The sequence below is a fragment of the Barbus barbus genome, assembly GCF_936440315.1.
Source record: "Barbus barbus genome assembly, chromosome: 46".
Classification (NCBI taxonomy): Eukaryota; Metazoa; Chordata; class Actinopteri; order Cypriniformes; family Cyprinidae; genus Barbus; species Barbus barbus.
The window spans coordinates 8,959,019-8,986,933 of record NC_136724.1 but is presented as its reverse complement, the minus strand read 5'-3'; the positions used below and the strand labels follow the sequence as shown (position 1 = coordinate 8,986,933).

Here is a 27,915-nt window from a genome sequence, read left to right as displayed (position 1 = left end):
GCAGCAGCTAGAGTTCTTACTGGAACCAGGAAGTATGACCATATTAGCCTGGTTCTGTCAACACTGCACTGGCTCCCTATTAAACACTGTATACACTTCAAAATCTTGCTAACTACTTCTAAAGCCCTGAATGGTTTTAAATTCATGACCCCTTAAATTCACTTGTTTAGGTGAGAGTTATTGACCATTTTAAATCTTTAGCTTACTTGAGTGAGCTCTTATTGCATTACACTCCTTCATGCCCGCTGCATTCTCAAAACTCTGGCCATTTGATAATACCTAGAACATCGAAATCAACTGCGGGTGGCAGATCCTTTTACTATTTAGTGCCCAAACTCTGGAACAATCTACCTAACTTTGTTCAGGAGGCAGACACAATCTGTCAGTTTAAATCTAGATTAAAGACCCATCACTTTAACCTGGTTTACACATAAACTAACACAATGTATTTGAAGGATTGTTAGGCTGCATTAATTAGGTCAACCAGAACCATTACAGATGGTGGAGCAGCACTTAGAGACGACCCCTACAGCCCTGAATGTCAACGGAGACAATGTCAACTAGACACTGACATCAACTAGACAATGTCAACTAGATGTGCCCCAGCGAAGACCACATCACCTAGATGGCCATGAAAGACCAAATGGAACCAGATGACTCCTCTGCACAATCCGACTTTGCTACAGCCTGAAATTAAACTGCTGATTTCATCTGCAAGAACTGGCCCCCCGACTGAGCCCGGGGTTTCTCCCAAAGTTTTTTTTCTCCATTTCTGTCACCGAAGCTTTGGTTCCTTGTCGTCGTAATTGGGGACACTTCATTTCCAGCGATATCTTCAACCTGACTGCACAGATACTATTTGTACTGAATAGAACTGGATGATGACATCACTGAATCAATGATGAACTGACTTTAACTGAAAACTGAGTGTTTACTATTGTCCTTTTGCACTACAACACACTATTTTCCTATTTAATACTGCAAAGCTGCTTTGACACAATCTGTATTGTTAAAAGCACAATATAAATAAAGGTGACGACTTGAAAGCTGATGTTATTTTGCAAAACTGCAAAACTGCACTACAGGTTAAGCTATGTCAACGAAGTGTTTGTGAAAGTGACGCTGAGAAAATGTGTACTATTATGAGACTAGTCATGCTTTCAGAAATCCAGTGCTCTGTATTCCCACTTGACCAACCAAAAGTTACATGCCAAAATGAAGGCAGGTTGTTGAAAAGTCTGACATGGATGGAATCATGCTGTTAGCTAAAGGGTAACAATTTTGGAGACAGAGAAGAAAGTTAAAATGGAAATCAGACTACAATGCCAGAGGTCACTCTAACCAGCTGAATTAGAGAACAGTTTAACAGTATATCTATATAACAGATGGTGAGTAAAAGTTCACAAGAACAGGACAAGAGAAAAAAAAAATAGACCTAGGCAGGACTGATGAATATTTTGTGTCAAAGACCTAAGACAACTCAACTGAGTCAGACCCAAATCTACTGCCAATAATAGTAATTCTGGATGTGTCACACAGACCACATAAACATATTCAGCCTCATAGCTCTTGATATTGTAGTATCCATTACAAAACATTAGCCTGTGTGAGTGTCTTTGTTTGGAGGGGAGTGTGTCTGGTAACACTTTACAATAAGGCTCATTTAGTTAACATGAACTAAGAATGAACAATACTTCTTCAGCATTTATTAATCTTAGTTAATGTTAATTTCAACATTTACTAAAGCATTATTAAAATGAACAGTTGTGTTTGTTAACATTAGTTAATGCACCATGAATTAACATGAACTAACAGTGAACAACTGTATTCCCATTAACAAATATTAAGAAAGATTAATAAATACTGTAACAAATGTATTGTTCATTGCTCGTTCATGGTAGTTAATACATTAATTAACATTAACTAATGGAACCTTATTGTAATATGCAACAAAGTCTCATTCCACCAAAAGAAAAAAAAATTGTGTGTGTAGAAAGCAGAGCACTGCTTATCATTGGACCTTCAGTGTCCCCAGAACCTGTTACTCCCTATAATGACAGAATGTTTGCTACAAATGTTTACAACAACAATAATAATACTTTAAAGGTAACATATCAAGAAAATCCAACTTTTCCAGGTTTTAAGTGCTATAATCAGGCCCCCCGGTGCATCTACCAACCAAGGAAATGTGAAAAAGATTAACCCAGTAACTTTGTTTTGGTAAGCCTTTTCTGCAAGCATCTGAAAAAACAAGCGCATCTGATTTTGCTCCCCTAGTGACGTTGTAAAGGAATCTCATTATAATATTACCGCCCCTTAATCTGTAAATTTCCACCCACGGCGCCGCCATTTTGAGTTCGCAAGCGACAACGGTGAACCGGTTCTAATGCCATGGCAAAAGTTTGAGCAAAATATGCTAACTGTTCTGCCTTTGGCTGCACAGACAAGCACAAAACATTATTTAGAGTCCCAGCCTCAGAGGAGACAAGAGAGCAGTGGATTTATTGATTTATTTACTGTATATTGCTGCTGCCACACAGATCTAAAATAAACACGCAATTTATTTCCCAGTTGTTTAATTTCACAGACATAACTGACCATTTTTGTAACTCGTGTGTTTTTAATGTAAACTTAGTTTAGTATTCACATGCCTGTGATAGACTCTTTCTGTTTGTGTGCTTTGAATGTGTGCACTCAGAAAACCGTATACAAGAAGTTTAAACTAATATGGTTTAAAACGCATTATTTCAGCATGATAAACATGATAATCAGAACCAAAACATATGTTTTTTAGCAGGTACGAGATGTAATGGCGCAGCTCTATTCTGGAAAAGCATCTAAATAATGGATGTTAAAAAAATAATCACATTTATTGCTGATAAAATGAGATGGTGACTTATGTGTTAAGTAATTGTGCGTGAATATTTGTGTTTAACTACCACTCTCAAAAAATAAATAAATAAAATAAATAAAAACCCCAATGTCTTCATTCATTAAGTCACGCCAGAGGTTTCAGCATGCACATGAAAACACATTAAGCCAAACAGTTCCTTGGCTCTGTTCTTTCTAGTGACGGTAACGGTGGTCTGGAAGTCATTGCACAAAAGGCACAAAGGGGTAAAGGAGCTGTGAAAAGTTAAAGTTCAAGACCACCAGATACGATCAAACCTCACCATAGGCCTGGGAACCACCAAAATAAATTGGCTATCCCGTGAGAGAAAAGTGTAAAAAAAGGAAAAGAGGAAAAAAATTTAAAAAGTTTTTGCATTTTTGTGGCTTCATGGAAGTAGCTGAAGCAAAAGAAAGGATATGAGAATGGTTGAAAGAGAAAAGGCCAGGAGGAACCAGCACAGCTGTCTGGTTCTGTTTTTGCTCATAAGGATGAGATGATGTCTAAAACTGATCAAGTACATCTGAATAAATGAAATTAGGCTTGGATGCCACAAAGATATGGAAGAAAATAAAGGTAACAGATTTAAAATGGTCAATAACTCTCACCTCTATAAACAAGTGAATTTAAGGGGTCATGGATTTAAAAATCTATTTTTCCTTGATCATTTGACATGTAAGAGGTCACTGTACAATAAAAAACTGCCTAGCTGCTTTGGATTTTGTCTTAGTATGACACAATATTGCAATAAAAGACAAAAAGCCTCTAGACTGCCTCATGTTAATGAGATAAGGAGGAGAAAAGACTGAACATAACATTACTTTCTAAAGGATCCTAATGCTAGGAAAGTGACCAGTGCTGGAATTGAGGTGGGGCTGGAGGGGATCTGGGACCCCCCGATAAGGCATTAGGGACTGCCCATAAGAAGTAAAAAAAAAATAGACTTGGGGAGGGTCCCCCAAATATTTTTTATTTTACTAAAGATAACAATGACAAACATGATTACGTAATTAATAATACAGTAGTAGTAACACAGTTAGGATACAGTAAATTTTGTGAAGTAATTATTTACAATCATTCATGTGACTGAAGGATGGTTTTGTCATATCTCTTTAATACAAATACATCCCTATCTAAAGACTGCTAAGTAAAAAAGCAGTCAAAGCTAACTTTAGAGAAAAATGGAGACTAATAAACCTCTACTTGGAGTCGGCTATTTGGAGCAAACGGTAAGGCTGGAATTGGGACATTTTCACTTGTAAATGAGAGAAAAATAATGAAATAAGCTAAACAGGTTTTTTTAAGATTATTTTGAAGTTAACTGACTGCTCCTTTATCACTGATTTATGAAATAATTATTCCTGTGTCACTTCTGAATCTGACAGTGAGACCCTCCAGTAAGTTTGGAAGCCATGTGATTTTTTTTTTTTTAAAACAACCGCCTGACAAAATCTAATTCAATACGCTTCACTCTTTAACACAACAGTACACGCAATGCAGCACGAGACCAAGTAAACAAAACAAGTGTTTCCTAGCAACTACTACTGAGCTAATTAATGAGACAAGAAATAAATACACTTACACACTGCTTTCAACTTCCTGATTGACCGCTTCTCTCAAGAAGTACTGGGTAATTCCATGTGAAATCAACCAAATGTCAGAAATAATATATATATATATATATATATATATATATATATATATATATATATATATATATATATATATATATATATATATATATATATATATATATTACTTATTTTATGTATTTATTTTTATTCTGAAGAAAGATAAACATGTATAGTGATGAAAGACAAAATATTAAATGTCATGGATGTATATTTTCTGCGTAATCCACTATTTTGTAGAGGGGGGGGGGGGGGGGGGTCTCTGGTGAAAATTGTCATTTTCACACCCCCCTACAAAATAGTGGACTACTCAGAAAATATATAATATTTTGTCTTATCACTATACATGTTTATCTTTCTTCAGAAAAAATAAAATAATTAAAGAACAAAATCAAAAATTTGAGCCGGGGACCTCTGGTTGATTTGACTCAGAATGACACTATTTCTTTACACTGTTCAAGTCTTTTTCCTGGTGCTTGAACACGCTTTACAGTTTAACACAACAAAGGGCCAAGCAAGCACATGAAACTGACAAGGTACTGTACACGATACAGCCTGAGACCAAATGTGACTTCAGCACGTCTCACAATTTCTGACATATAATGATCCATGTACCGTTAGCTGCTCTTTGTCTCAAAATCTTTTATCGTTTATAACAATAATGGCTGTCCATGGCTACAATACTCATCTCTGCAACTTTTCATTCGATGGGCGAGATCTAAATATAATGCTATAACACTTAACACTTTTCATGATAAGTTTATCTCACGCTCATTTCATTTGCAAACATATTACCCAGTCATAGCAGTGGATGTTTATATTGTCTTCAATGAGACATGACCTTTTAAATAGGGCATTCAAATCAGAGGACTACAATCAGAGTGTCAGAATCAGAAAATGTATTAATAAATTATGACAAGTTTTGATGTAAAAATCCTACTAACATCATAAGTGCACCTCAGGAAATGTAATAAAAAGATATATTAAAAAAATAAGTTCAATAACCAATTTAGATATGGCATCTGCTTAACACCAGGAATCCAATATGAGTAAGCTCAGAGTACACCAAGACATTTATACAGTCTTTTATAAAGCACACAGTTGTAAATATAATGTATATAAAATATACAGTGTGTATAATGAATACATGCTAATCCTCCACAAAATCTGGTCTTAATGCATGTGAATACAAACACGCTACATAAACAACTACACACATTTTTACTAGTAAATGTGTTCTGTTTGAGCATCTCATTTACTGTATATCTGCATACTTCAAACTGTGCCCAAGAAAACCCAAGAAAAAACTGTGCCCAAGAAAACTAGAAGCAATCTTTCATTTAAACAACAACTACCCTTCTAGCCAGAAGACATGAAAGCCAAAAGGTCTTATAAATAAAACAACACTTGCTTTTAGTGGAAAAACAAACCTGAAATATGCAACAAAGATGGACTGTAGTTAAGTGTACTTTCCAAAGGCTCTTAGATGAAATGTGAAGTGTTTGGCCATTGACTGTAAATACACTGTCTATGATTAACAGTTTGAAATTCATTCCACATGCCTCAACAATAAAGATATGTTTAGCAGTCCCCAGAACTGATGGTGGTTTATGATAGTAGTGAAAAACACCATCTGTGCCTCTCAAAAAAATAAAAAAAATAAAAAATAAAACAGATATGGAGATATGGAGCTCTTACACACGACAGGCTCATCTTGTAACCAAATGATTTGGATTTGTCACACTTATAATTTACCCTTTGTACTGATGATGAATCTGTACATCTGTGCGGGTTAAAACAGGAAAGAGATAGCACTGGAAAGTTGGAATTTCCACTGCTCAAGGACACAAAGATCACATACTGTACGCTGATGACAGTATTTTAAAGCTCCTAAGAGAGACACAAAACAACTTTGGTGACAAGTCAGATCAAACAAAAAGATGTCACAAATTGTCATCATTCATATCTGAAGATATTTTTCTCTTATAACTTTGAACTGACCACCCGTAAACTTCGCCATTCAAAATGTTTGGTATGTGATATGTGTTTGCAAATCATATTTCTGCAGGATTTATGAGGTATCAAAATAATATGGTTTCATGTGGTACCGGGGGCTTAAAACGGGCAAACTGTTACATACAATATAAATAAATATGATTTATAGTAAATATAATTTATTATTGGTCATTTATTTTTTCACCCCGTAATAATAATAATAATAATAATAAAGTTAATTCAAAATGTATAAATTAATACCTTAGTTTTTCAAATCAAAAGTTTACAAAAAATTTTTGCATTACATTAGTGGAATAATGTGCACCAATAAATCATTCACAATAAGAACAAAAATGCATATTAAGGAAATTAAGCAGGTAAATTTTGGTTCATGTCAACTTCAAACACTCATTACCATAATAATAAAATATCGTATAGAATTGAGATTTGCTGAAGCCGTTTAAAGCCAGTTCAGACTTTATGGAGTTAATTTGGTGTGATGATACGGAGAACAACAGGCCTTTGTCATGCTTTGAGGATGTTTAATTCAGAAGGCCCTGAAACCACAAAGACCCACAGCTAGAACCATCTAGAATGTTCTACAGTGGACAAATACCAAAGCAACTCTAAACATCCCATACAGATTGAAAAACAACCTTGGGCATATGTAAACAGGATGAAATGTAGGTTTAAACCCTGACCATTGATGTTATCTCACCGCAATACATGGTAAAACTGCCTTTCATCACATAAAGATTGTTTTTAATCTTTGTATCGTGCAACTGCTGTTCCACACGTCAACAAAATGCAATTACGCATACCTGCGGTCAGCTTTCCTAAAAATATAAATGAAACTGAAAGCAAGAGAGGGTGAGTTTACAGCTCTTATGGTAGACTGTTCATTTCATCTTATTCATTTTGAAAATGACTCAAAGATGATTCATGATGATTCAGTTTTCAAATGGAAAATGAGGAAAAATAAATAAATAAAAAAAATAACAAAAAACACTTGGGAAAACCCTTCAAAATGCAACTTTTTTTCTGAATATTGTCAAAGGCAGGAAGAGATGATAGTGGGCTTATCCTTGTAACTCAGTTCTAGGTCTGTGAAGATGAAGGCGGGAACTTCGACTAATTGGTCTGTTTCTGCTTTGCCACCCGTTGTGATCGCTTTGAGTTCCCAAAGTCTGTGTTTATCGTTCACAGATTCTGCATAGCTGGTTTGTGTAAACATTTTAAATGGTTTTTAAATGTCATGCCAGTCATCGAGAAGATTTGGATGAACAGGGTCGTTTTATGGGATGAATCATTCTAGTGATATATTTCTTTATGTCTTTGTGGTAAGATATTGCTTAAAACACTAAGGCTATGAAATCGAAACTCCCGCTGTTCAGTGTTCCTTTTAACGTGTTTAGTCTCCACAGGAATAAAACCCTAAAAATCACAATTTATTTTCTTGACAACTGACAAACAATATATTTCCTCTTCACTCCTACTTTCAGTCTCATACTGTGACATTCACACGCTTACCGCTGCTCCACCACTTTTTGCCATTAATGATAAAATGGTCTTTGTCTTTGTGAAGGGTGCACTCCATGTTTGTGGCGTCACTTGAAGCAACATCCGGCTCTAGAATAAAGAAAAACAGACATAGGATCAGGTTTTTGAAAACAATCAATACAAAGTACACACACACACACAACATTTTATTAAATTAGTTATTAAATTAAATAATTTATTGATTTAGTTTTTTTTAAAACAATATGAAACCAACATCGTGTACATCCAAAGATGACATTTCTAAGATCTTTAAAACACATTTTAAAGCAGACTTCTAAAAGCTTTTTCCTTTTTATTATTATGGACACTCTTAATTGTCATTGATCCACAAACAAACATTACCACTGTAGTCTGTTTCATGAACAAATGGCTAACATGAGGAAGTCTTTAAGCAATATCAATATTAATGAAGAATGAAACTCAATTTACTTATTGAATATGACAATATGTTTTTTGAAGATTCACAAACGAGTACTTCTTTGATGTGTACTAAATGGTCAAGGTCAAGTTTGGCTTAGTGGCCCACTAGGGGGGCTAAAAAAATCATTTTAAAGATTTAAAAGTAGACAAAAAACTAAAAATCAAGAACTTCATTTATTTTAATTCATCCCTTCAACCATCTTGGAAAACCTGATGTATGAGGGACATCCAGTGCCACTTTTATAATGAATATGCATTTTGTCTAGTTAAGCCAAGCTCTAAAACATTTTATCATGTTTTTGTAAATTAGGGGGGGCGCAAAAGTGTTTTTGTGGACAATAAAGGAACCTTGGAGACAAAAAGATTGAGAACCACTGCACTAGAGGAGATTGGTGGAAGCCAAGGTGGAAATGATAACCTAGTGTAGATATTTTCTAAGACATCTGATATTTGTTAAACAAACATGAATAAGAATTACAGCTATTGTCTGTAGTATGACAGCTAAAACGACACGTGCACACACATTGGGAGAAATAATGGGGAAAATGATCATACATCAACACATCTGAAAACTCTGGGGGCATTACAGCACCATCTGTATATGTTGAGAAATGTGATCACTATTACACATGTGCTCATGCAATCTATAGTCATCTTTTGGCTTGCTCAATTAGCAGGAGAATCAAAATCACAAAATCGTTTTTCCTCAATCAAATCGACCAGCTATTTCTCTCCTTGTTTACTCATTGAACACAGATCTCATTATCAACTTAATTTTAAATCCTCCTTTTAAGTCAAGTGAGTACTAATGAATATGTCACATTAGAGAGGCTTGAGTTTGCCCAAGTTTTAAAACTGTGTCTAGAGACAACTATGTTCTGTTCCAATATGTTACGCTCTGTACAGCTGTTTAATGAATATGTGTAACATCCCAAAGACACATGTCCACCAAAGTAGCATGTCCAATCGGATCTACAAACCTGAAACCAGCCAAACTATACAAGGTCAGGTCAATTAGTGTAAATTTTACACATTACCTGTCATACAGAAGCAGGACCGTATGTCTCCCCTTAGTAAGGGCTCCAACCAGAGTCTCTTCTGTTCCTCAGTGCCAAATAGGTGCAGAACTTCCATATTGCCAGTGTCTGTTAGAGAGTTATAGTCACAATGAAATTCTTATATTTTTCTGGAATGTTGTAGTGTTTGTTATAAATGGTTTATTTGTGCACGTCATTATTTTTAATTCATGTGCCCTCATAATAATTCACGTTATATTTGCAATCGGGCGGGTCAATAATCTCTTCCCTCCAACAAACTGTCACTCACATGAAATTACAGCAATTAGCAAATCTAAAAGATTCAACAATCGAATCCCGATGGACAAAGTCCTGCCCTACTTTTTTTTTTCTTTGAGAAACCATTTCACTCTGCCATATGTCACACAAGGGAAGAACAAGAAGAATTTTACATGAAGAAGAAGAATTTTACAGATTAGTGCTACCATTTAAACCATTCATACTTTCTATACAATGCTGATGTGTAAAACTTGACAAATCATTGCATATACAGATATGGCAAGCCGTTTTGACTTTTATTCCTTCTCAGGATATGAATTCTTGATATCAACAATTCAATTTTTACTAGTTAAAATGTTAATTCTTGATATCAGGAATTAGATTTCTACTAGTAACAATGGTTATTTTTGATATCAGCAATTGCATTTCCATTAGTAACAATGTTAATTCTTGATATCAACAATTACATTTTCACTAGTTAAAATGCTAATTCTTGATATCGAGAATTAAATTGTTGATATCACAAATTAAATTGTTGATATCTGTAATTGTATTTTCACTAGTTAAATGTCACCATAGGCTGCCATTCAAAATCAATTGTTGATATCAATAATTAATTTCTTACTAGTTGAAAATCCAATTTCACATTCTCAGAAATGCAATTCTTACTAGTAAAAATGTCTATTCTTGATATCAACAATTAAATTGTCACTAGTGACCATGTTCATTTCTGATATCTGAAAATGTATTTCTGATATCAACAATTGGGAGGGTAATTTCTGATATCAACTATTTAGTTCTTGATATCAAGAATAGACATTTTTACTAGTAAGAATTGATTTTGAATGGCAGCCTCTATGGTGACATTTAACTAGTGAAAATACAATTACAGATATCAACAATTTAATTATTGAGAATTAGCATTAGAATTAGCATTTTAACTAGTGAAAATGTAATTATTGATATCAAGAATTCATTTTCTAAGAAGGAATAAAAGTCAAAACGGCTTGCCATAATACAGATGTAGTGTTGATAAAGTTTTTTTTTTGTTATAAACATTAGAGTATTTCTACATAACACAAACTTGTGACATATAACTTACAATAAATATGGCAGAATCACATCCTCTAAAAAAAAAAACTTAATTTTCAGTAATTATAGCTGTAAATCTGCATGTAATTCATGTTATTTTTATCATTCTGCAGTATAAAACCCTAAGTATGAGTGTACCTTAAAGCCATAATCTAAAAGCTCCATAAAAACAGTAACATTTCTAACTTGTGAAGAAACACACACCCACCTGGGGCCTGGCAGTTGAAGACTTCGGGGGCGTAGAAGCAGCGTCCGGTCTCCTCTGCCATATAAGCATAATCCAGCTGAGAGAGGCCACTCTCAGCCGGAAGAAACAAATTCCACAGGCCTGCAGCTCGAGCCTTTGCCTGCTCACAAGGATTTCATTAATACATACAAAGAACATCCTCCCAACTACAGTTCAGTCAGATGCATTATTGTCTGTTCAAGTTTTGAGTTTGTATAATTTTCTACGATTTTGTTCACCACGACTAATTTATTTAAAAATACAGTAAAAATTTGAATAATGTGAAGTTGTATCATTATTTAAAATAACAGTTTTTCATGTTTAATTTATTTTAATATTTATCTGAAATAAAAATAACAATCACTTTTGATCAACTTAATGCATCCTTGATGAAAAACTAATAATTCATTTATTTAACTATTTTAAATCTTACTAATATCACATGATATGATGGTACTATATGTAAATAATGCATGATTGTATGTATCATCACCTTCAACTCCTCTATTACAGCAGGTGTGTGCCATCTCTCAGGTGTGGCTTTGTGCTTGGCATAGTACTCTTTTACTTCCTAAAAACAAATAAACAAATATTGTTGGGGGGGGGGGGGGGTCATAGTAATCTTTTTAAATCATCATAATGATTCAATCACTATCATTATTTAATATTTTTTTATAGTTTTATTTACCTTTTACTTTTAATTATTTATAATTTAGTGTAGCTATAATTTTATATTTGTATCTTTGTGTTCTCATTTGGTATTAACGTGAGACGTGTTCACAGAGATGACGTCAGTGCTGACCTGTTGGGAAGGAAGTACATGTTTTCTCATGAACTCTTTCACATGCTTAAGGACAGCCTGACCTTTGGGTGACAGCATGAAAAGCTCATCAGAGATCGGCATAGCTAACGTGGAGCTGCAGATAGAAAATGCATTATAATATTTCATCAACATTTATAATTAAATATAATTACAATTTTAAACCACATACCCTGACAATAAAAATACAAACAATAATTATACCCCTGCTTACATGGAAACACCTTTAATTACATATTCTGTTTCTAAGGAAACAACCTCAAAAATAAGCCACAAAAATATAACCAAAACACAGATTGCTCATTAAATAAAACTTGGTAATAATGAAATATATCCTTAAAATCTTTTTGGACACTGAAAACCTGAAAATAATCATTAACAAATGATCTGTCATTCAGGTGTTTACGCTAATGTGCATGTAGAGTTGAGATTGTAATTTTGTACCTGAGGGCGATTTGTAAACCCAGCTCAGCTAAGGGCGCTACACTCTCTTCAAACTCAGCTGCGTTAGGAGAACTGGCATTGCCCAACAAATGCCTTGCATAGATCCCCTAAAATGGGGAAAGAAAAAGTACTTAGTAAGTTTAGACCCTGCATACTTTCCTGACATAGAGAAAATAGTGTCCCTTCCCCTGTGTGTTTCAAAAAAAAAAAAAGGTTTACCAATTAATTATTTGCTACCTTGAACTACACAATTGGCATTCTGGGAGTAAAATCATCAGCTTTCAATTATGTTTATTAAAATATGCTTCCTTCATTTTGTTACATGGTTCAGGGATACTTGAATCTGCATGACTTGTCTTTAATGCAGAAAAATATATTTGTATAATGCCCGTTAACAAGTATAATTAACTGCTGTCCCAACCAATCAATTTCCTACATACACTAGCCAAGCGTTCAAAAGTTTGGGGTTGATAAGATTTAATGTTTTTGAAAGAAGCAGAGATGCAAACAGGTAAGGGTGAAAAAAGGTGAGAACATTGCGCGAATCAGGGGCATGCTGTACGTGGAATTTCTTTTAAAGATATTTGTTTTACATGCTCATTTGTAGATACTTTAAGGTATTTTATTTATTTATTTTATTATACCTTATATGTCCAAAACTGTAATTTTTCTCTCACACACACACACAAAAAAGTTTTTACAAAAATCAAGATTTAATATATTTGGTCAAAATACCTTGTTATAAAAGATGAAGTGCTCTGCTATTTAAGACAATTTTGGCTGATTAGCCGGCAATGTTGACCTAAAATGCAAAATGTTTGCCATCTCTCTTCACTGTTACCACATCTCAGACCTCAAATACATAAAATATTACCCTTTTTAGACAGTTTTTGATGTAAAGAGTAAAGAAAATGCTATACAAGACTTACTACCAGTTGCCAAGTGGTTATCAGTCTAACTTTTCCAATACAAATAAGAACAATCTACCTTTTCATAACTGAATTTAAAGTTACTGTCACTCATGATCAATTTAACACATCCTTACTGAATAAAATAATTAAAAAAGAAAAAAATCTTCCTGACCCCAAATTGTTGAATGATATATAGCTATGCTTATTTTCATGTCTCTCACAGCATTCAACTCTCTTTTTCTCAAATAATGAATACTTCAACTCACAATATATTTAATGTCAATTAATTTAATAATTTGATAAGAACTCATGTTATAATGGATAAATATAGCTATAATTGCTTTAACTGTCATTTTGTGAAATAAAAAACTGCCCCTTTGCAGCAGGTGAATTTAGCTTCTCCATATCAGTGAATGTCTTTATTTGATTGGCACAGTTTAACTTTGTTTTAATCACAATGGCTTGGCATGGTCTGCATTAACTCAATACCTGTGCAATTGCAGCCATTTTGAAAATAGCCATGGCAATGAAGAAGTTTTGCTGGGGAAGAGAGTTTGAGATGCCTCGACAACGGCAGTAAATGGAGATAAGGTCATCTGGAGAGGGAATTCCTGTTCAAACGCAATGTATGGATTAATAAATGAAATATAAATAGATAATAAAAGGATATATAGAGGCAAGGAAACATTAAGATAATGCCAGTCCTGGCAAAAATGACAACGTATTCTTAACTATACAGAAATATAAATAACATTAAAAAAATGAAAAAAAGAGATGCCCCACCATTCACTCCTGTGACTCCACCGATTGTGCTGATAACCTTGTAGTGACTGGGCCAGTAGTGTGGCATGAGAAAGTAGGCCAAGTCTGCAATTGGCTGTCCGGTAGTAGACAGTTCCCAGTCCAGTACAGCCAATACACGAGCCTGCAGAGAGACAATAAAGCTTTCAAAAGACCCAGATCCAGGAATATTTCTTCTCACATAACAAAAAGTATGAACTCTTATGGGAGGAAATGGGGTTTTAGTTTGACTGACAGAAGCACATTGGTATATCAATTACCAATCACTTCCACACAATTACGTGGGAAAGTAGAGTTTTAATAGGCTTATTAAGAACATTCTGCTCAAAGATGTGACATTAGAATTGGAGGTTAATTAAAGACTTGCTCTGCCAGTCAGTTTTGATTCACTTGATCTTTACAATTCTCTTTGTAATAAATCATTTACTGATGGGAGGCTGGAAAAGTCTTAAGTCTCTGATTAAATCCATAAAGGTAACACTGCAATCGTTAAACATTTTCTCTTTGCATAGGAATAGTTCCCTCAAAAATGAAAAATAATATGCCACCATTTTCTCCCTCTTGTGTTGTTCTAATGTCATATTCCTTTCTTTCTTTTTCAGAGCACAAAATAAGAAATTTAAAGGAATGTCTCATTGAGCTTGTTCATATAATGACAGTGAATAGCAACCAGGTATCAAAAGAGTATCACAGAATAGCCCCCCCCCCCCCCCCCCCCTTCAGGTGTTGTGGGGGTGTTCTACCGCTAATCTGTTATTTAACGAAAATCCTGACCTTGGACATTGGTTTCTGTAGCAAATTAGAAGCTCAAAAGGGAATTGCATATAAATAATTGCAATTAATTATGATTAATTATAATTATTTATATCGGCTGACAGTAATAACTTTAGCAGAATTAAATTGCCATCAACTGATCTGTCCGTCCAGCGAACATTCAGTGCAAGCTCATATCAACTCTAAGAAAGGATATTTCCTTGGCCACAGGAAATACTTTCCTATTAATGCATTAGAGCATGTAGTGAGGGTCGAAGAAGAGTGATAAATTCCAAAGATGTTCTGAGGTAGAAATGTTCTTTCCAGGTAGAAAGTGGAAAAGAGCGAAGAAAGAGATCTGCTGAGGTCCGAGGATCCTTTGTTGAATGGAAAGTCAAGGCCGCAAGGCCTGGCACAAAACTTAGAGTGTTCAGAAGAGTTTTAGCTCACATCCTCATCTTCTCAGAATCTAACAGAACCACAGACTGCAGGGGCGTCACTTACGTGAGAGCTTTATCTGCTATACAGGTCACACCTCTGGGGTGTCAAAGAGCCAATGGAGTCCTGAATTTTTGGAGGGAAAGTTTTACGATTCTTTGTCTCTGAACATGGTAATTTGCATAGGTAATTCAGCTGGGTAAAGGCCCAAACTTCTAAAGATTCTTAAGACACTAATATGTTGCATAGGTATCAACGTATAATATTCACTCTCAATTAGATCATCCGTAGACGAATTGATAGAGACTAAACATGATACAGCTAGAGTGATATTAACTAATGATCTATCATAAGCATGCATAAAATGGTGTACAATACACAAAAATATATACAAGAACAGTAATAATATACACAAAGACCTGAAGATATGTGTGTTCATTCAAAGAAAGGTTTTTCTATGAATTAATTAGAGAAGATTCCATTTTATGACGTAATGTGTCTTTCCTAAGAGGAAGTGTTGCTCTACCTGCATTCCATTGAGCAATAAAACAAGTGTTATCAGATGGGTTGCCATGAAACCAGGAGCCTGGAGTCATTGACAGACATACCAGCACCAGTATGTGTATTGGGTGGGGGGTCTGTGACCATTTGTTAATCTAATAACTAATTGATTTGTTAAATCAAATGCAAAATTGTGTGTCTGATTGGTCAAAATGCTACATTTCTATGCACGACTGTGCAAACATGAGACTTCATTAGCGCAGGAGTTCACTTCAACTCACCCAGAAAAGCACACAAGCTGCAAGAAATCAAGATTAATAAAAAAAAGTGATATGAGAAACAAACAAGAACTCCAGTTCTCATGACAGTCAGAATGACAGTTGACAGATGTGAACACAATAACTTCTTGTTGCGACAAGCACAACACATAAATTCACCTTAAAGATGTGTATTGTATTTTTTGTTGTGTTTTGATTAATCTTGATTGCTAATAGAGTATCATGAGCCTATCAATTCTGTGATACTTTTGCATCTTTTTTAATAGCTTGTTGCTGGTCTCTTTTCACTGCCATAATATAGCATGAGCAGAATATTGCTTTAAATTTCTCTTTTTGTGGTCTGAAAAAGAAAGAAGGGCATATGGCATTAGAAAAGCAGAAGGGCGATCCCGTTAATCCAGTTAAAGTTAGTTGTGAAGATTCTATGGAAGAATTTCCATGCTTTATATTGTGTTCTACAAAGACTTTAAAGAAACTAATATTTCCATTCAGTAAGGACACATTCAAATGATCATCTACAAAAGTTTTCTAAATTAAATTTTAAATTCTGAATTTTTAATCCTGAAAAAATGTAGCATGTGACGCTGAAGATTGGAGTAATGACTGCTGAAAATTCAACTTTGCCAACACAGGGATAAATTACTTTTTTTTCCAAATATTAAAAAGGTTTTAAATTGTAATAACAGTTCACAATATCATCATTATTATTTTTTTTCTCAAATAAATGCAGCTTTGGTGAAACATTAAGAAAAACAAAAACATTACTTTTGAACATGTAAATACATATGCATGAAGTATCAGTACCTCTGTAGGGTGGAATATCAGGTTGTCAATTCGGAAATCGCCATGAACAAGTGACACTTCATTGTCATTGGTTGGCAGGTTGTGGCTTAGCCAATCAGAAAGTTTATCCATGGCTGGTATCTCTTTGTGGGCAGAGGCTTTGTACTGCTTTGTCCATGTGGAGACCTCAAAGAAAAAAAAGTTTGTTTTTTTTTTGAGTGAAAAGATTACCATAGCTTTAAAGAATAAGATTTCAAATTAATACCCCATTGATGATTTTATCATCTCACCTGTCTCTTACAATAGCCTGTTCCCTTCCCATATCCCAAGAGGCCAAGTGTACTGACATCTAGGGAGTGAAGTTTGGCTAGCGTCTCCACTGCAGCCACATACAGAGCCGTCCGCTCTGCTGCACTGACCCCTGGGAGCCTCAAGTCCCTGAATATACGTCCCTGATGCGCAGACGTGCATTAACAGCATATCATCATCCTTCAAAGAATACCTCCATTCACAAACAAGTGAGAACTAAACGGGTTGATAAGCGGGGTGAAAAAAAACCTTGCCTGCCCCCTTCTGGCCAAGTGTGTAATTTTAACTGCTTGAGCTAGAGCTGTTACTTTGCATCTCAGAGAGAATTACAATCTTGAAAAAAAATTGCCTCGGTTTGGCTATATTTAACTGAAATATGGTTCAATGTAGAACTTACATGAATTAATTTATTGAATGAAATTTGAATGAAGTTAACATTTACTGGCGATGAGTACCTGTACATGTTCCATGATGTAAAACTCTGTGCCGATGACATGAGTATCTGTGCAGTACAGCACAGGATGAGGAACAGGAAAGCCAACAGAATACAGAGCCTTTTGAACAGCATACTCTCTATCTATCTGCAGGCACAAAAAAAATGTCTCAGGTTACTCAACATAACCATGGTTCCCTGAGAAGAAAATTAGACATTTCTCCCTTTCACAAGAAAGAATGAATCAAGCTATTGCATTGCAATATCCAATGCCGCTTGAGAGCAAGGTGGAGTCAGTCACTGTATAACCCCGTGTGGAGCACCATTGCTTCAGAATCTTTCAACTAAGCAAGTGTTTAGTCATAAATATTCTGGGGAGCTAGGGAAATCTAAATATGAGTTGATACAGGAGTCAGGCAATAGTCACCTGCCGCAGTAGGTGAATACATGACACTCAGTCGAGCACTAAGCTGACCATTAGGGGCTTTCACACCGGGTAGTTATAAAAACATAGTTATAGGAACTAGCCACCAAGGCGGTTCCCCGAGAAATAAATGTTCCCCTACGGCCATTTTCATGGTTGCATTCGTAAGCCGGCCGACAGTGACACCATTTAAGCTAGGAGAAAACTTAAATGAGCTGCAACGGCAGAAAGCCACTAGGGCTGGGCAATATAGCCAAACAAATTATCACAATAAAATTTTTAATATCAGTTGATAACAACAAATTATCACAATAAATGTCAAATCTTTATTTCTTTCAATTTAAAGGCAGATTTCTTCTCGAGTGGAAGTTGAAGAAACCAGATAGTTAACTGTGGTTTTAAACTATGAGTCAGTGACTGCCTTGCTGTAAATAGTCTTGTATTACGTCTTTGTATTTTGTGTAAAAGTTTACGTCAGGTTTTAGTTTTCTCTGCAGCTTCTCAAACCTTTTCTAAGCCCTGGACCACAAAACCAGCCATAAGGGTAAATTTTTCGAAATTGAGATTTATACATCATCCAAGGAATACGGGGAACAGCAGGTAAAGTGAATACAGGCTTTTAATGAATCAAAGCTTTCCAAAATACAAGAAATTAACATCCATATAACGTTAACGTTGGCGCCCTGGAGGCTGGTGCAGGGCAGGGACACTGGGGAAGCCTCCAGGGCGGGTCTGGGGACTCCGGTGGCCTGGTGGGACTGGAGACTCGGGAGGCCATGGCAGATCAGGGGACTCTGGAGGCCATGATGAATCAGGGGACTCTGGAGGCCATGATGAATCAGGGGACTCTGGAGGCCCAGGAGCCTCAGTGGCCTTGGCCCTTGGCCCGGCCACACCGGCCATGGCCGCTGACGGCGGCTGTCTTGTGTTGACCACGGATGGCGAACTTGCGGTGGCCGCGGACAGTAGCAGGCTAGGGAGAGCCGCGGACGGTGGAGTTAATTTCCCTGCAGACGGCGGGCTTAGGAGAGCCACGCTTGGTAGACTTGCGTTGGCCGCTGACGGCAGCTGTCTTGCGTTGGCCACAGACGGCTGTCTTGCGTTGGCCGTGAATGGCAGCGGGTTCGGGAGAGCCACGGGCAGCTGTCTTACGTTGGCCGCGGACGGTGGCACACACTTCGTATGCCGCCAATCCCATCGTACGAAAGATCGTACGATGATAAATGTGGCGGCTGAAAACAATCGTAATTTGAATATTGCGCACCTAAAAACAAATAATCTAATGAAAGAGAAATTGATCTTACTCCAAAAACACCCGTTAACCTTATAATTGCAAACAATGGCATTAATTTATATGTATATTAAATACCAGTAAATATAATGAAAAATGTATAAACATTATAAACACTATTTAGCTTATTTAGCTCTCCTTAATCCACAAAAAACCCTTTAAATTTAACGGTATTACAAAACAAGTTAGGCTATGGTGGCATTCATTACAAACAGAATACAACGTTAAGCTAATGAATGAATTAAAGCGAAACTAAACGGCACTGGGCTCACAAGCCTCTCTCATTCGACATCCAAATGTTTCCATTTTTGCCATGTAACATTTGGTTGCTAAACTATTATCTATGATGTAAACAAGGCTTTGTACTTCACTTGAGTTCCCATATCCACGTAAAATATCACCCTTCACATGCGCAATAAATGTTTGTTTCAGTGCTGAACGCTGATTTTACAGTGGACCTTGTAAATTGTGCAATGTAACATTTATGTTTGGTTGACTGCATTTTAGTTTTATTAATGGCTGACATGTCAAGTTAGTAACACTGAAATGTTGTGTGTGTGCGTGTGAGGCACCTGTGTGATCACCAATCAGTTAAATAAAATAAAAAAATAAAGTTATAGAAAACAAATAAAATGCATTAAGAGTGTCACAAAAATGAAAGTGGCCTATACTTGTCGCACTGTTTTTTTCTTTTGTTAATCTGTTAATTAAGAGAAATATATTTGGTGTAGCCATATTTATTTATGGTTTTTCAGTTTTTCTCCATTCACAGAAGCGCTGCAGGTGTGTTATACGACGATGTGTGATTCCTCATGGTTTGTTGTTTATGCTGCTATTTGCGCATAAAGCTAAAGCACCGAAAGGACAAAAAAAAAAAAAAGCTTTGTTTGTCGATTTGGGAAAACAATCTAAATGAACTAAATACTGTCATTATACAATTCTCCGAAATTCTCTATGCAGCTGCACGCAAGTTCAGGCTAACTCAAAAATTTGAGTACACGAGCTCAGACCTGACGCGAGATTTGATCGTAGCCACCGCTCACGTCCATATTGATAAATTCCAAGTTTTGTGTAGAAACAACCGTATGCCCAAATTTCGGCGTTTTTCAGTGAGCGTTTGAACCTTCTGTAATAGTTTCATGCCCTCAGAGGTTAGAGGTCATGCCTAATAGTTAAGAGTCCCTCAGGTATCCTCAGTGTGAAAAGACGGATCTTAAAATCATACAGTCATTGTTGGAAAGGGTTCAAATACACAAAAATGCTGGAAAACCAAAGAATTTGTGGGACTTGAAGGATTTTTCTGAAGAACAGCAACAGATTTGTTACCGCAAATCTGCGTCCAGGGTTAAGAGGTTAGATAGCGCATGCTCTAACTGCTTGACTTTAGTTAAGTTGTTATGCAGTTGCATTAACTATGGGGGGCTAGACAAAATGCTATTGGAGTACTAGCATGGTTAAATTAATTATCGGGGGCTACATAATTAGTACTAGCATAACCTATGATTATTGTTTGAGCTTTATTAAAATTGTACATAGCTATTTTAACTATCCAGGTCTAGACAACAATAATTGAATATTAAAATATTTCATAGCATAACCTCTGATTATTGCCTCAGCTCTGTTCAAGTTGTACGTAGTTATATAACTATCGAGGGCTAGACAAATAGTAGCATAACCTCTGATTATTGTTTGAGCTTTAACTGATTGTTTGAGCTTTAACTAAGTTGTTACATTCAACTTATCCACTGCCTAGTAAGAACATCACTAAACATGATTTATCATTTATTTAACATACAATGCTCATGAAAACATGGTTTGGAAGTTTGGAATATTTAATTTAAAAAAAATCTGTCATCCCTATGTAAAAATTAATTGTATTTAAATTCTCATCACTGACTCTATTTGCACTCCATATTTTGTGCATTCAGCCAATATACTACAGACAGCTATATCATGACAACAGATATATCAAAATAGACGAAAATAATGAGTAAATTGTTTGGGGGGGAAACGCAGATTTGATGGTAAAGTTTTGATGCCAAAAATTTACCTGATAAAAGTTATAACTGAAGCTGAAATGTGTGTGCGTGATGAGAGAAAACAACCTCATTATTTCTTGCATTTTTGAGTTTCTTTTTACCATATTTTATGTGTATGAGACAAATAATGGCAAAAAAAATGCAGATGCAAAAAATGCCATGAGTACTTCTTAAGGTGAAATAAAATTGTAAGGAGTAAAAAGTAGTTTTTTCTTCAGAAAAGTACAAGTAATCAGTTTAAATTTTACTTGAATAAAGTACAAATATCACAAAATAATACTTGAGTAATTTTACTTTATTTACTGTACTTAAGTATTTTACACCCCTGCTTTTCTGCAACATCTTCATATTCTTTCTTCCTGCCAGTTTGCAGGACAGGAGCAGCTTCCATTTGCACCATCCTCTCAAGTGCAAAGGTCTGAAGCTAACTACAGTTTTAGAGTGAAGGAGAACGATTCTGAGGCAATGGCTCTCTGCGAAAAGTTATAAAGTGTCTGGCTCCGCCTGACGCTTGAATGCTCAAGCACTATTGGCTTTTGCTATGTAATAGTGTGATTCAGCATTATGAAGAAAGGCAATGTTGAGTGAACCAATCTCGAAAGGTAACCACACAATACAAGACAATGTTTTTTTCAACTGACAACAATATGATGGCAATGATGTTATTCTTCACTAATGTTTTATTGGTTTTGGTTTTTGTTCACGGAAATAAAACATTACATTATACATTAGATTATAACTGCCATTGAACATTAAATAAAAAAACAGCCCGGTTTGTTTCAGTGTTGAATTAGTATTAATATACTATTGTTGTATTTATTTACATTTTAAATTAGCTTATTATTTGAGCTTTCATAAATTTTTTTGTTTATATCTAAGTGTATATCTTTATTTTGAGTCTGTTCCTGTCTGATGTGCTGCTGAGAGGTTTGCGATTGTAGCTCCACTTTTTTATTGAATCTTTACTTTATTTTCACTCTCTGTTGTTTAAAATGATAATATATAACTTAATTCCCACCATATTTCTGGTATTATCTATCAAACTAATCTAACTAATTTGATCGTTCGTTTTTAAAACCGCATTCGCGTTCCATTCGCGTTTCTATTCACACCTATTATTGTTTTCTTTTTTCTCGTTCTGTTTTCATTTCTCTCTCGTTCCGTTTTTCACGAGTTCATCAAACAACAGTGCTAAGTGGTAAGTTAAGTTGATATCATTCTTCAATCACGAATATAATATTATCAAAGCATATTAAATGCAAAGCTGACTGGATGGAAGAAAAGGTGGGTAGGAAAAGGCGCTCCCTGTCCCCCTCTGACCCCCCACTCACCCAACTCATTAATACAGTTGACAACTTTTCCTAAGTGCAATTCTGAGTGTGCTACACACAGGTGAGTGGGCTATACAAACCACCTGTAGTAACGCACTCATCCCACTATATGCACACTAGACACTTTCTATGAACACTCCCTGCTACAAAGACTCAATAAAAAAAAAGTTTACTTGAGCATTGCACTACAAAATAATGTTTACTTGAGCATTACACTACAGATCTTTTTGCACTATGCGCTGCTTCCCACAAAATCTCTCTTTAATCTGCACAACAATTTAATGTACAAAATATATTTACAATTTTTATTCTTATTTCTATCTTTTTGCACAATTTCATGTACAGAATATATGCAAAGTTCTTGTACAGTCTCAGTTTGTGTATGTCTAGGCAACTAGGTATAGTAGTTATAGTATTTATAGTATATGTATAGTCAGATGCTCTTTTTTTTTATCTTATACTTGCATTGTTGTATGTTTATCTTATGTTTAACTAGTTTGTAGCACCGTGGTCCTGCGAGACACGACATTTCGTTCCACTATATGTCCACACATGTAGTAGAATGACTTGAATAACTTGAACTTGAACAAGCAACAGGGATAACCGCAAGCTTGAGAGTACTGTCAAGCAAAGCCGATTCAAACACTTGGGAGATATTCACAAGGAGTGGACTAAAGCTGGAGTCAGTGTATCAAAAGTCACCATGCTCAGACGTCTTCAGGAAAAGGGCTACCAAGCCACTTCTGAAACAGAAAAAACGTCAGAAGCATCTTAGCTGGGCTAAGGAGAAAAAGAACTGGACTGCTGCTCAGTGGTCCAAAGTCTTCTTTTCAGATAAAAGTAAATTTTGCATTTTGCATGTCTGGAGTAGGGGTCGACCGATTATCGGCGCCGATATTAAGCATTTTATAATTATCGGTATCTCTGAGGAACTCAAGTGACCAGTTGATGTGGCTTGGAGACCTCCCCTCCGCAGGCCACCCTGAAGGATCTACCGGTGAGATAGGATTCAAACCAGCGAAGTGGAATCCCAGTGATGCCCAGTGATGAGAGGGTAGACAGGAGAATCTGATGATTGACAGTGTCAAAAGCAGCAGAAAGATCCAGCAGAATGAGGACTGATGATTTGGAATCAGCCTTTGCAGTTCGCAGGGCTTCAGTGACTGAGAGTAGCGCAGTCTCTGTTGAATGGCCACTCCTGAAACCTGATTGTTTAGCATCCAGTTTGTTGTACTGTGAAAGAAACCGTGAGAGCTGGTTGAAGACAACTCGTTCGAGTGTTTTCCCTACGAATGGAAGGAGAGAGACAGGTCTGTAGTTATCTAAAAGAGAAGCGTTTAATGTAGGTTTTTTGATCAGTGGGGTTACCTGAGCCTGCTTGAATGCTGTGGGGAAGATGCCTGTGAGGAGAGATATGTTGATAATGTGTGTGAGTGCCGGTAAGAGTGTGGGAGAGATTGTTTGGAGAAGGTGTGAGGGGATTGGGTAAATACATGAACAACATCCCCAGAACTGCTCTGAGAGTTACTTCATGAGCATTTGACCGTTTCATTTGAGTAAAACTATTGTCATATCATATACATAGGCTACAGAAACTTAAAAGGTCCTCATGGCAACCTGTCAAAATAAAAGATCGGTTTAACTACTGCTACTACTACTACTACAATTATTACAACTTTTGATTAAAAGAATAATCACACAATATGCTATTTCTTCAATGTTTTCATTTTAATAGTAAACCCCTTTGTTTGCCAAAAATAGAGTATAACGCTCATTTGATTAAAAGATAAATTAAATTAATGTTTTATGCCTTCATTGACACTGCAATGTAAATTAAAACTAATGGAAATTACTGTCACATAGGCCAAGATTAAGATACTCTCACATAGGACAAGATTAGGATGACAAAAATTGAGACATTTCAATAGGCTATTGAACCAAGTATGCCAATAATAGGCTATTAGTGTTATAGTTTCATTAATATATAGTTGCGGCCTTCTTAACAACTTTTACAATGGAGCTATGAAGACAATCAATTTATTTACACTTGTTATATACATTGTGCTTCTTTAGGTTAAATCAACTGATGTGCATTAGATGATGAATTGAAAAGTCACCTCTTATAGGTTATGATTTAGTCATCAGAAAATAATTAATGAAGAATTATGAGAGGTTATGCTATTACACATAGATTTCTAACATGTAAATTATTGAAGCCAAATACGTACATTTTCCCAAGCTGTTTAGGTGTAGAACAGTACTCATAGGCTTAATCATGAAGCATACAGTGGCCCCACTTTTAATTCTCTCTTTATATTACTCTTATTGAAGATGGATGCATGAAGGAAGAGAAGAGTAAGAAGTGCAACTAACACCGGGGAAGGCAGTTTTTGTCAGAGCCCTTGTTATTCTTAATTTTGACATTAGTTTTCATAAGAATTAAAAAAACTAAATCAGTTTGTGTTTTAATGAATCTAGAATATAAGGGAGTTTGCTTTTTGAATTAAATTACAAAAAATAAAGACCTTTTCCATGCTATTCTATTCAAACTTTTTGGGATGCACCTGTATATATATATATATATATATATATATATATATATATATATATATATATATATATATATATATATATTAGGAGTGCGCCGATCTGATATTCAGTATCATTATCGCATCGATATTCGCATTTTCTGCCGGATCGGGGTACAACAGCGCATGCGCGAGGTGAATGTTGAGAGAGCACAAGTCAAATTGGTGGCACTGCGCATGTGTCGAGCTCGTCTGTCCGCACTCATCCGCAGCAGCCAGTATACTTTGAAAGCTGCACGGATGCGCGGCTGTGCACGAGACGGAACGGAATGCGGAAAGTAAAGTATACCCGAGCCTTTAGTGGCCAAATACACACAAAATGACGTCAAAATGGTCGTCCTGGCGAGTATCCTCATAAGCACTGTTGGTTTTAGCGTCTTGCTTTTTATATTTCTATTTAGCTTCTATTTATTTTATATTTCACTTTTAGTAACTGTAGTACTCCAAGTTAACCTTTGTCAACATTATTATTTTTGAAATAGTTTTTTTTATCTAATATTTATATTTTGTTATTTCTTCTTAATTTAAAGCAATGTAAATTAATAATAACTTAGCTTGTTGATTTATTAAACTGATTAAAGCTCTATCTATCCATCCATCCATAGATATGTGTGTATATATATATATATATATATATATATATATATATATATATACACACACACACACACACACACACACACCACATCCGAGACACATCAATACAGAAAAAATAAATAAAAATAGCCAATTATAGGCTACATATTATGACAGCAGAGCATCTTGATTTAAACAAAAATACAGTGTATGTTAGTTGGGTGAAATAAGCATCAATAAATAAATACTATTTAAAAAATATTTGGTTCTGTCTCCCTCTACTGGTTTACTTAACGTTATATTTTGTGTTGTGTTGTCAAATTGGGCAGTCACTGGTGCCAAAGTCCTTTTTTGCATGATCACAACAGCGTTGGATTGACCCAAATAAACTATATTAAACTCAACATTCCGATTGCATTAAACTCTACATTGCAAGTATTCTACAAATAATAAGTTATACAGTTATCCTGAAGTTTCAAATTTATGTGATACTACAACGAGCGACGTACAGAACACAGTACCTTATGAGCTCCGGGCAGCAGCTCTCCTGGAGGCTTCTTTCTGAGCACATAACGCTTGTCTGTAGTCTCAATGTAAAACGTTGGGTTGGATTGCCCAGCTCTATTCAAAACAAATAAGTAAAATACAACAACAAATAAACAAAGCATGCGTTTTGTTTGCATGAGGTGCACTTGAAAAATGATGCGTGTTGTGAAATTTCTTACCTGTACTGCTGCAGAGTTAAAGTGCTGTTGCCTGAAAAGCTGTCAAGTTTCACTGACAGATATCTTTTCAGGTTATTAGTATCAAATCGATGTTCTGGACGTACAGCGGTGATTTGGCGATCCATTGCGTTACAAAGTGAAATTGAGAAATAAAGTTCACGACTTCAGGATATTTCAAAATAAAAGTCATCAACTTCTGATGATGTGATAGGCTGTTATGAGAGCAGCAGACCAAGCACTGAAAAAATAAATATTACCATGTTCATTTACAGGCTTGAACGGATTCAGCAAGTATCGGTGACTCCTCATGTACAGGCAGTTTCATCAGGCTAGAAAGATTTGTCCAAACTCTTCAGAGATGGTTTTGTAACTTTTTCTAGCCTGATGAGCAACATCATCTCGTTGTCTGAGGTCCTCAGTAATCGTGACATGATTCACTTCCACAAAAATGATCAGACTTTGATAGATCCCTGTTCTTTGAGTAAAACAGGTCACATACTGACATTTGATAGACACTGCACTGCCTGAAAACACTAATTTCTCTATCACTCTAATTTCACCTTTAAATGAACTGCTAATGCATGAGATTCACATACTTTTGCAACACAGAGATATGTAACACTGGATCATTTTTCTCTATAAATAAATGACAGAAAATATTTTTCTCACACTTGTTTGATTCAGTTCTCTTTGTCTACTTTCAGGACTTCTATGAAAATCTGATGATGTTTTGGGTCAAATTTATGCAGAAATATAGAAAATTCTAGGTTTTATAGAATTAAATATAGAAAGTTCACTATATATACATGTATATATCAACATGCTATTCTTAAGAAAAAATAACTAACAAATACAGCTAGCCAACACAATAAAACACAATAAAAACACAATAATAAAAGACAGGTCTTTTGAACATTTAAAAAAAATGGAGTTATCTGTTTTTGCAAATAAACTCTTCGTATGTATGTATGTATATGTGTGTGTGTGTGTGTGTGTGTGTGTGTGTGTGCGTTTCTGTGGTTTATGAGGACACAAATTTATATAATGACATGGGTATGACAGAGGTATTACAATATGAAGGTGGTTTATGAGGACACTGCCTATGTCCCCGTAATTCAAAATGCTTAAAAAAAACATACTAAATGGTGTTTTTTTGAAAATCTAAAAATGCACAAAGTCTCCTGTGAGGGCTAAGTTTAGTTGTAGGGTTGGTGTAGGGCAATAGCACACACAGTTTGTTCAGTATAAAAACCATTGCGCCTATGGAGAGTCCCCATAAACCACAAAAACCAACATGTGTGTGTGTGTAACCCAAGTTAGATAGCAGTCCATAGTGATAAGGTTTTTCAAAATGCTTTGAT

At 35.5% G+C, this 27,915-nt stretch overlaps 1 protein-coding gene across 1 annotated transcript in view; it reads right to left on the bottom strand.

Moving 5' to 3' along the window:
- Nucleotides 1-26,745, bottom strand: part of acad11 (acyl-CoA dehydrogenase family, member 11) — an 85,669-nt gene extending 58,924 nt beyond the window's left edge. The window contains exons 1-13 of the mRNA XM_079409391.1: nt 26,555-26,745; nt 26,351-26,450; nt 17,603-17,728; nt 17,129-17,290; nt 16,860-17,024; nt 14,068-14,209; nt 13,774-13,895; nt 12,374-12,480; nt 11,912-12,026; nt 11,603-11,680; nt 11,092-11,230; nt 9,534-9,641; nt 8,047-8,145 (exon numbers count right to left, since the gene is read on the bottom strand). Of these exons, the coding sequence (XP_079265517.1) occupies nt 8,047-8,145; nt 9,534-9,641; nt 11,092-11,230; nt 11,603-11,680; nt 11,912-12,026; nt 12,374-12,480; nt 13,774-13,895; nt 14,068-14,209; nt 16,860-17,024; nt 17,129-17,290; nt 17,603-17,728; nt 26,351-26,450; nt 26,555-26,679 (1,588 nt within the window). The 5' untranslated portion in view covers nt 26,680-26,745. The remainder of the gene's footprint in view (nt 1-8,046; nt 8,146-9,533; nt 9,642-11,091; nt 11,231-11,602; nt 11,681-11,911; nt 12,027-12,373; nt 12,481-13,773; nt 13,896-14,067; nt 14,210-16,859; nt 17,025-17,128; nt 17,291-17,602; nt 17,729-26,350; nt 26,451-26,554) is intronic.
- Nucleotides 26,746-27,915: the final 1,170 nt, after the last annotated feature.